We start from the raw sequence: 10,598 nt of genomic DNA, 5'->3' as shown, positions 1-10,598 counted from the left end.
TTTCTCTTAGAAATAAATAAAAATATAATTGTTAAATAAAAGTATTATTTGAGAAAGTTTATATTAATTTTATGATGTAAAAAGTAATGTATGAATTTTATTGAAACATTTATTAATCACATGATATTGTCATACATTAAGACTTTTATTTTAACCAAAAATTTTAATTTTTGATTTATGTACTACCACGAGTTTCTTATAACTACTATCCAAATTAAATATATATTTTAAAAATCGTTGTTTTTTGGAAATATTATTTAAAAGCTTAAACATGATAATTATATTTTTTTCATACGTCGGATAAAATAAAAATTTTCTTGGAAACTGACATTCTCTTAAAATATATATTTACTTGTAAGTATTTGCTTTAATAGAGTTCAATTTTCAATATTAAAAAAATGTAAAACCCAACTTACGAATTGTTCTTATTAAGTAATCCAATAAAATTCAATAAAGTGTTTATCCTGAGATAGAAGTTTATAAGAATTTATCAAAAATAAAATTGTTATGATTTTATAAAATACAAAATTATAATTTATTTTCAATTTTTATTCAAATAATAAAATCATAATTTTATAATTATACAATTTTGAATTAAAATAATAAAAATATAAAATTCTATAATTATAAAATTATAAAATTATAAAATTATAAAATTATAAAATTATAAAATTATAAAATTATAAAATTATAAAATTATAAAATTATAAAATTATAAAATTATAAAATTATAAAATTATAAAATTATAAAATTATAAAATTATAAAATTATAAAATTATAAAAATAAAATTATAAAATTATAAAATTATAAAATTATAAAATTATAAAATTATAAAATTATAAAATTATAAAATTATAAAATTATAAAATTATAAAATTATAAAATTATAAAATTATAAAATTATAAAATTATAAAATTATAAAATTATAAAATTATAAAATTATAAAATTATAAAATTATAAAATTATAAAATTATAAAATTATAAAATTATAAAATTATAAAATTATAAAATTATAAAATTATAAAATTATAAAATTATAAAATTATAAAATTATAAAATTATAAAATTATAAAATAATAAAATGGAATGTGGTGACAAGTGAGCAAGGTGACGTGACAAAATAATAATTATTTCAAACTCTTAAAAAGCCACATCATCCCATTATCAGAAAAAATTAACAGTGTAAACTCAATTACAAAAGTTAAATTTATTGAGTATTCAATAGACCACAAATTATTTTTTCATGAACTTAATTAAAAAATTTTAAATTTATTATGGACTTAAAATATAATTAAATAAAAATAAATTGGAAAGTTACCTATTGCTCTTTATCCTCTAAAGTGTATTCTTTTCACATATATTTTTTTTTCTCTATAGAGGAGTCAAATCCCTATTTTAGTGAGCAAATTCTGATAGGTATAATAGCGTCTGATCTCATGTAACAATAATGTAAAATTACTTTCCAACTCTAATTTTAGCTTGTATACAATCTGATTTAATTTTTGTTTCTTATTTTTTTTATCCTGAGTGTTGAACTATCAGATTTCTCCAAACATGCCTTATATCCTATTATTCAAAAATAAGAAAGAAACTTATAAACCTATAGTTTTAGTTAAAGGAAAAATCTCTTTATTTTGTGGTGGTTGTACATTTCTAATTTCTTGACATTGACCAGGACTCTGCACAAGGTCATATGATTGCAGGTTTTCCAGCATTCATAATCCAGTAAAAAAAAAAAAATTAACTTAGTATTTTTTTAACCTTTAAATGTGTAGAAAAAAAAAAAAAAACAGAAGGAATTAGGGGTAAATATTGTTCTTGTATTCTTTCTGATAAGAGAATCCGGTTCCAATGTGAACATTAGGAGAAAGTCAAAGTAGGAAAGAACTTATCTTAGCGGGGATAGACACACACAACCAAGTCGCTGTTTGTGACACCAATCTTCTATAGTCATTAAGTCAAGTCTTCTCCCTACTGGGTCTCTCCAATAGAGCACAAACAAAAGAAAAAAAATTGGTTTTTATAGATCTTTACGGAGTGCTAATCTTCACCTTGTAAACTATTGTTTCTTGGAAGTGAAGAGTTATGGAGAGTGAAAACAGTTGCTCTACGCAGAAGCAGAAGCTTGAAGTATCTGATATCCTCAGTAAATCTGTTATGGTCTATTTAAGAAACCTCAATTTCATCATCTTCACCTTTCTCACTTCTCTTCCTCTCTTCTGTATCATGGTTTACTTTGAAATTTACCTCCAAGAAATTCTGGTGGAAACCTTCAATATTTTTAACCTATCATATGGTCACTTGCCTCTCTATGACATAGATCTTATCAGCAGATTCAACAAGGATTATTTCCTGAAGCTGATTTTTGTTGGTTTCATTTACATGGTGCCTCTCTATGTCTCAGAGTTTGTCTCTGCAGCTGTTACGGTAGATTTGGCTTCAAAGCTGCATTCAAGAGAGAAGAAAATGACTCTGAAGGAGATGTTTGAGACACCCTTTGACCTATCAAGATTGAGAGCCTCATTTGTCACTTCTATCTATGTTCTCTTCTTGACAACTACTCACCAGCTTGGATTACTGTGGATAGTCCTAAATTATCATGTTTTCTTGAAAGGCACGAGTTTTTACGTGTTGCTCGCAGTAATTTGCAGCATGGCATTTGCAAAGGTCTTAAGGATGTACTTGGAGGGGAGTGCTATGTGGAACATGAGCCTTGTGATCTCGGTGTTGGAGGGTATATATGGTGTTGATGCGTTAGCTGTTTCAGCATATTTCAGCAGAGGCAATCACAGGAGGGGGCTCTTTCTGATGTTGATTTTCTTTGCTTGGGGTCATCTTGTGAGGCTTTCATGCTACCATATTGGAGGCTATGAGCAAGGGAATGCAATTTTTGTACAAGTTGGCTTGTCTTGCATGGTGAATCAGCTGAAATGGGTGGCTTGCATGATCTATTTTCATGATTGCAAGGAGAGGAAATTGGAAAAGAAAACTGATGAGGAATCAGGTAAGGATGTTAAGAATGGTCCGTGAATGAGAAGTGGTGGTTATGAAAAAATAAAGGTGTCGATTTGAGTTCAGAATTAGGATTAAAATAGGCATAGCTAGTTGGTTATGCAGTCTTTTATAACAATTAGTCAATAAATTTTATGTTCTACTGTACAAGGCCTGTATGTTTTCAATCAGTAATTATAACAAGGTTTTCTATTCCATAGTGATTAGTCAGTTACGAAATAAGATATATTTCAGCATCTTGTTAGTGCTTCCCTGTGAAAGTATGGAGTATCGAGAAGAAACTAGCATTGTTCCATCAAAAGCAAGTTTTTTTACGTGTGCACTAACATTACAGGAGCCAATTCCTGAAGGGTACGTAATTTACCAGAACCCCACATTCCCATTTTCCCTCATCATCATCTTGAACGGAAAAAAAACTGAAAGTAAGCATAGATTTATGATATTCTAAGAAGAAAGGTTACATCAGGGTTGAAAGTAGCAAAGCACCCTTGTTATTTTTGTCTATGCTGCAGTGTTTCTGTGCTTCCAAAGAAAAGGTTGTAAACTTTAGACATCAAATTGATAGTGATCAGTATTCAAAATTGATTTAATCATGCCAATGGATTGGTCCCCTCTCCAACTTATTAATACGAATATAGAGATAGATCATAAAACATGTAGATTTTGGTTTGATGATGATAATTGCCATCACTTTTAAACTCCATTTAGGATTTGCCCAGACTTTCAATCACATTGCTAATTTTAATCAATCAGAGTAATCCACTCAGCTGATTTTTCGTACTAATAGAACCAACCACGCCAAATGTATTCAAGACACAAGGAACAATAATTTGCATTAAACAAAATTTTTCTTAACAGATAGTAATAGTTCCACATTGTGAAATGTGTTTATGAGGAAAGTTAATGACAACTGAATCCATCAACTCTATCATTATCACCCAAAACTCATTTCCATAAATAAACCTTACTCTTCAATGCCAAATTCAACCTGACTTATTTCATGGCTCATTGATAGAATGGACCAATGTTGGACTTCTACAACAGCCAAGTAAGCTCTTTCAAAGCTTTTTAAAATCTTCTAATTTGCTTTAGGACCAATCTTTCTCTTTGCAAATGATGGCAAACAGAAAGCTGCTGTATGAATCTGGAATTAAAGGCAAAGATGGATACTTGGATGATAAGAACTAGCAGTTCAGGAAAGAGAGGAAAGAATACAAAATCTCAAACGGAAGGTGGTTGGGGCAACATACCTCAGAGTTGTAAAACTTCAGTGGTCTAGCTGACTTCTGAAACTCATTTTCATCTAAGGGATTCACTGGATGCTTGAAATCAACAGGTGGTCCCTCAGTTGAGCAAAGCATAAAACCAATCATCCCACTGAAATGAAAAAAAAAATATAACATAAAATGGATAATCATATACTTTACTTTCTCCATCCCTATACAAATAACCTGAAAATACAAACCTTGGATATGTAGGTACAGTAGTCCAAGCATAGTTAATAGATCCTTTGAAAATCTGGCGACAATTTGCCACGATGTCCTCAATTATATCCATATGAAGCCATATGCTTTCTGCCTGAGTAGACACAACTCCTCCTGGACGAAGAGCCTTTGCAACCGACGCGAAGAAGGGCTTTTCAAATAGCTCCTGAGCAGGACCTTGAGGATGCCAAATGTAACATCCCTTTATCAAACAGTTTTATTTTTATTATCACATAGAAGAGCAGGAAAAATAATATGGTATACCAATAGGGTCGGATGAATCTACTATAACGGCATCATACGTTCCTTCTGGAACATTTTTCAGAAACGCAACTCCTAGACCATTGTTAGAAAATCCATCATTAGATAATTTCTTCAAGAAGAATAAAATATTTAAAAAAAAAAAAAAATAGAATAGTTTATCATACCATCACCAACAGTAAGTGTCACACGAGGATCCTCATACCCTACAGCAACATCAGGGAAATATTGTTTGGAGACCTGCACGACTTAAATTAGATACTAAGCATATACTGCTACTTGAAATCTTTGAGCACTAGACTAGTCTTTTTGGCCAACTTAAAAAAATTGAACAACTATAACTAATTTTCTTAAGTGTAAGAACTTGTCAGAATTATGTCAGAGATCCAAAAATATATTTTTTGAATTGGACACTTTAGCGATACACGTCCTACACGTGTCAATATTGGATACGTGTTGGATACAGAGACTCATCATTTAAGAAGCTATAACTATATTACTTCCCTTCGGTAAAATCTCATTCAAACCAAGAAAATTTAGATAGAGAAGTAACTGTGTGCAAGTGACATAATAGCCTGCAACATATTTTAGCTTTGGTCAGAGACTGGAAAGAAGATTGTAAAATTTGGTGTGCCTTACATCAACAACCATACTGTCAATTTCACAAATGTCTATCTTTTCAACTGAAGAATGGCGTGCTATTTCTCGGAGGACCCCTCCATCACCTCCTCCGATAACCAAAACCTAAACATGAAAAATACGAGGATAGTAAGTATACAAGTTTGACGAGTAAACATTCAATTTCGACATATAACAAAAGCAAGTAATACCTTTTTTGGGTTTGGAATAGAGCAAAGAGGAAGGTGAGTGATCATTTCTTGGTAGGCACATTCGTCCCTTTCTGTTAACTGGATTACTCCATCCAAAACAAGAACCTTGCCATATGTTGACGACTGCAAAAGACATCACAGCAGTGCATTGAAAAAGGTAGTAACGTGAAAAAGGGGAAATTGTAAAGTAACTTCATAATTTACTGGAGCCTCATGTACCTGGAAGACCATGATATTCTGGTAATCAGACTTTCCTTGAAACAAAATTTTTTCCACCTTCAAGGAGTGAGCCTCTCCTGCAGCAAAAGCACAACCATACTTAATTCTTGAGTATTATTACAGAAGGAAAAACCAACTATTCTGAAATCAGAGAAAAACAGATTACTGTGTGCTTATATTTCTAGGATTTTGGCAACGCATTCTTTTTAGAAAAAGTTAATGTCATAAGTTGTACTAAAAAATATCATTCGTGGCACATGAAAAGTTATTAGAATTACTACCTTTGTTACTATCTCTCCCTATCACATTACTAAATCTGATACTCCTCTTAGTTGTAAAATTTAATGTACAAATTACATTTCTCTAAAAAAAATAAGAAGATTCGTTTTCTTTTACAAGGTAGGCATGCACTTTACTGGCAGAAATAGGTATGATAACAATTGCATCTTAGTCATTTAAAAGTTTTGACTCCTCAAGTACGTAGAAGAGAAGTTGGGACAGATCAAAGAACTGAGAAAGTTTAATCCCAAAAATTAATATAGGTGATGCATGATTAAAACGAGAAGAAGAGTCTTAAGGACAGAGATTAGTTCTTTTATGTGATTGCATACAGTATCTGCTTATTCAAATTTCTAAAGTATTTGTTTTTTATCGTTCCTTTTTCAATATACATATCCGTTTATGCAAAAAACCATGCATCGAATAAAAGAACTAGAATAAATACTTTTTGTACGAATCTAGCATTTTTAAAGCAAGAGATGCCCTTAGAAAAACTACCACAAAATTAAAGGGTTGATTGGAGCAACTGGTATTGTAATAAAATTAATGCAAATGCATATAATATTAATAAGCAATGAAATTGCTAAAATCATCTCCATTGATTGATGCTTATGAAACTTTAGTCCTTCTAAAGTGCATGCTCACTTTAAAGGTATTAATTCCTTTTAATACACAACAATCATTTACGCTTTTTGAAAACAAATACCGGAAGATCTTACAGGATGAAAATTGAGTGGAGAAAGTCCCAAAGAGGCAACACCATAGATAATTGCCACTCAACTTCTAAGGGGACTTCATTCCAATAAATTTAAAAGTGAGATTTATTATATTCCCATAAATTTCATATTAGCTCGCTGATGATCAACTTTTAGTCTTAAAATATCGCCAGAACATCCAGCAGAATTGACTCAGCGCCACTGTTAGCTGATCTACCAAATGTTCAGATGTCAAAATAAAAAAACAAAAACCAGAATTAAACAAATCATGCCAGCATATAAGGTGTAAAAAGAAAGGTATATAAAGAATCAATTATGAATAAAAACCACAGAAAAGTTCCATTGTTCCACGAGAGAAAGTGTAAGAATATTGAAACATAGAGATATTTACACACTTGCTCGTTCTGCGGTACATGACAAGGAGCTATTAAGTAACATTGCCATCGTAAACAAGAGTAAAAACAGAAACACAACCCATCAGACGACTAAATTGGATAGAAATCCAGAAAATACGTCTCAACCGTAAAAGTGAAATCCAAATCTCTTCGCACAGAGACAAACCCATTAGAGAAGGAACCCATAAAAAAAATTTGATACAATACAATTTCACTTTTTTACACGCACAAACCAACAAGTGAAAAAAAAAAGGAAAAAATTCATTCCCCAGTGACGAAACGCAAGGAAAAGGCACAACTTTTAGAAGAAACAAACAAAAGGGTATGGTAAAAAGAGAACTAACCAGGCCACATTGAACTGATTTCAGAGAACCAGCCAGGAATCACCGACGATAAACCATTACCCTGTGGGTCTTTGCCACCCTCCGTATCCATGGAAACAGAGACCCCATTTTCTTCATCGTCTCTCTGCCTCTTCACCGGGGACTCAACAACGCTCTCATCCGCCATGGCCTAACCCCCTCTCTCTCTCTGTGACACGACAAATTTTGAAGTAGCACTCTGTTTGGCTAATCTTGGCTTCTTGAGATATTATTGGGAAAACGGAATAGCATAAAGCGCAAAGGGAGTGGGCCACGTGGGAATATAGAAAGGAATCTGCTTTTAAGGGGTGTGTTTGAAGAATGGCATGGATTGTTATCGGTGTTTTGAGGGAAGTTTAATAGGTTGCCAAACACTGCCTTAGGATATGCATGTTACGTGTTGTTTCTTGTCAAGTACATTTGAAAGTGATGGGAGTCACACAATTTGGAATTTTTGATTTCTGCCTTAACTTTGTAATGCTAGGTTCACCATATCTTTGTCTCCCACCTTAGTGCTTATCCTCTCATTTAATACGACAAAAAAATAAATACAAAATACTCTTCTTTTTTACCATTTTGCAATCAATCCAACTTTAACTTTTATGTATGCTCTATGATTTTATTTCACAAAAGTTGTAATTTATAAAATCAAAAACTGTTTTACTTTTATGATGATTTTTTATGGATTTGTTGAAACAAAAAGAATATAATGTGTTTGTTTTGCCATGTTCTTCGTAAATTGTTTAGAAATTGACTTATATTAAAAATAATGGAAACTGACTTAATCTAATGGCATTTATCACTTTATTGTAGGAACGAAAATTACTATAGTATACAAGCAATATTTAGTTATTCGAAAATATTTAAATATTAGGTTAAATTACTTTTTTATCTCTTTATTTGTCATGAAATTTCAGTTTGTTCGTCAAGTTTTTTCGTTTTAATTTGGTTCTCATTTTCTTAAAAACAACTCAATTTGGTCATCATCGTTAATTTTGACCAGACGGTGTTAAAATCAACATTAGGTGTTAATTTATGGTTTTTTTGAATTTTTTTAATTTTTTACACGTGTCACTTTACAGTTGTGTCATGTATAAAAAATTAACAATTTTGACACGTGGTACAACAATGAAGTGACACGCGTAAAAAATTAAAAAAAAAATTTTAAAAATTAAAAAGAATTTAAAACATTAAAAAAAACAGAAATTGACACGTGACGTTGACTAACAGTCTGATCAAACTAACAGTGAAGACCAAATTGAGTCATTTTTAAAAAAATAAAAACTAAATTGAGATAATGAAAAACTTGAAGATCAAACTAAAATTTTATCACAGATAAAAAGAAAAAAAAGTGATTTAACCTAAATATTATAATAAAATAAACTCAGCTTGTCTAAAAATGTTAGAGTAAACTTTAGATTGGGTACAAAAGATAGTCAATTTAGTTTAGTAAAAAGAGATTATACATGTAGTATTTTTTAATCTTTTATTTATTTAAGGTGGTGATTTTTTAAAATAACAACTTTAATTATTAAAGATTATTTTTTAGAAACTGAATACTGAATTGCTGCACATTTATCATTTTAGGGTTTAGATATTAAAAGTAAAAGAAAAAGGCTGAAGTGACTAAAACACTTTATGCAGAGTTGTGTACTCCTGTTCTTTTTATCAGAAATCAAATTAATGTTTACTTTTAAAAAAAATAGAATAATTCTGTCGTTGTGAAATCAAGAGTTGTTTTTATGGGTATAGAAATATTTTCCGCTTTAAAGAATAATAGGTATCGGATATGATGTTATGATCATTCCACCCTGTATGCTCTTGATGACTTGATTTGACTGGGTGGGTTAAATTTATGGGTGATGAGCCGGTCCGTAAATTCACCAAAACGAAATTAATGAATTAAAGGTAGTTCGGTTCACTTCTGATTTGTGGTTCGTTTTTAATTTTTTTAACTTTTTAAATTAAAAATAATATTTTTTATATTATATTTTTGTAAAAATATAATTATGCAATATTATTTAATTTAAATTATTAATTTTTATAAATTAAATTTTAATTATGAATTATAATAAAATAATTTAATATATAAATATAATAATTATTTTTATTTATCCAATTAAAAATATTAACTAATTAATTAATTAAAAACTTAAAAAAATATTCATATGATTAAATATATTTTAAATATTTATTTATAAATATATATATATATATATATAAATTTTATAAATAAATTTGAAAGAAAAATAGTGGACCAACTCATTACGGATTGTATTTCCTAACTTGACAGTAATGAATCAGTTCAACACAACTCATCTATAGTAAATTAAGGTGAGGACAGATCAAAATAGGTTGGACAGACAATTTTGACACCCTAATTAAATTTTGTATGTTTTTTTTAAAATATTCTAAAGTTAATAAATATACTTTTAAATTTGTAATCTTAATTTATGGGTAAGTATGTTTAAGGTTCCGTCAAGTAAATAATAAATAAATATATATTATACAATGGATCTAAATGTCTCTTCATCAATTCATAAACAAAATTGATATTTTTAAACTTCTTTTCACTTTGAGCACAGAGAATATATTTTCAGCACAAAGAATAACTATGGAAAGAACGGCTTGACTGATGTATCGACAGAAAAAAAATACCAAGCAATTTAAACAGCGTGATAGAAAATTTTTATAAAAAAGTTTATTTGTATATAAGTACATTTTTATTTAGGTAAATTAAAAGTACTTTAAATTATATAATCTATAAGGAAATATAAAATTTATGAATCTAAATTCAAAGTTAAAAAAAAATTAAAAACATAAGGGCATTTTTTAATTTATTCACTGTTCGTTTATTATATTACAGTTTAAATTAACATAAATTAAGCCAAAGAAATTAAGATAAAAAAATCATTTGAGTAGTGTTTAACTATTAGTTAATCATATCCATTAAAATAGTAATAATAAATTTTTATACAACCACTTTAAGAAATCTGGAGTACTTTAAATTAACTTTGATTATCATTTGAAAACTTA

At 29.3% G+C, this 10,598-nt stretch overlaps 2 protein-coding genes across 2 annotated transcripts; one reads left to right on the top strand and one right to left on the bottom strand.

Moving 5' to 3' along the window:
* The first annotated feature begins 1,902 nt into the window (after nt 1–1,902).
* Nucleotides 1,903–3,276, top strand: LOC114177713. Its single transcript, XM_028063189.1, has one exon. It carries the CDS (start codon nt 2,090–2,092, stop codon nt 3,032–3,034), a length of 945 nt encoding a protein of 314 aa, XP_027918990.1. The 5' UTR covers nt 1,903–2,089; the 3' UTR covers nt 3,035–3,276.
* A 545-nt stretch (nt 3,277–3,821) lies between these two features.
* On the bottom strand, nt 3,822–7,910 carry LOC114177712 (spermidine synthase 2). Its single transcript, XM_028063187.1, has 9 exons — nt 7,545–7,910; nt 5,811–5,887; nt 5,592–5,714; nt 5,401–5,505; nt 4,929–5,001; nt 4,765–4,836; nt 4,482–4,677; nt 4,267–4,393; nt 3,822–4,160 (listed from the first exon to the last, which is right to left on the bottom strand). Exons 1-9 carry the CDS (start codon nt 7,708–7,710, stop codon nt 4,095–4,097), a joined length of 1,005 nt encoding a protein of 334 aa, XP_027918988.1. The 5' UTR covers nt 7,711–7,910; the 3' UTR covers nt 3,822–4,094.
* Nucleotides 7,911–10,598: the final 2,688 nt, after the last annotated feature.

The sequence above is a fragment of the Vigna unguiculata genome, chromosome 3 (genome assembly GCF_004118075.2).
Source record: "Vigna unguiculata cultivar IT97K-499-35 chromosome 3, ASM411807v1, whole genome shotgun sequence".
Lineage (NCBI taxonomy): Eukaryota > Viridiplantae > Streptophyta > Magnoliopsida > Fabales > Fabaceae > Vigna > Vigna unguiculata.
The sequence above is the reverse complement of the archived record's forward strand: the minus strand, read 5'-3'. Positions and strand labels throughout refer to the sequence as shown.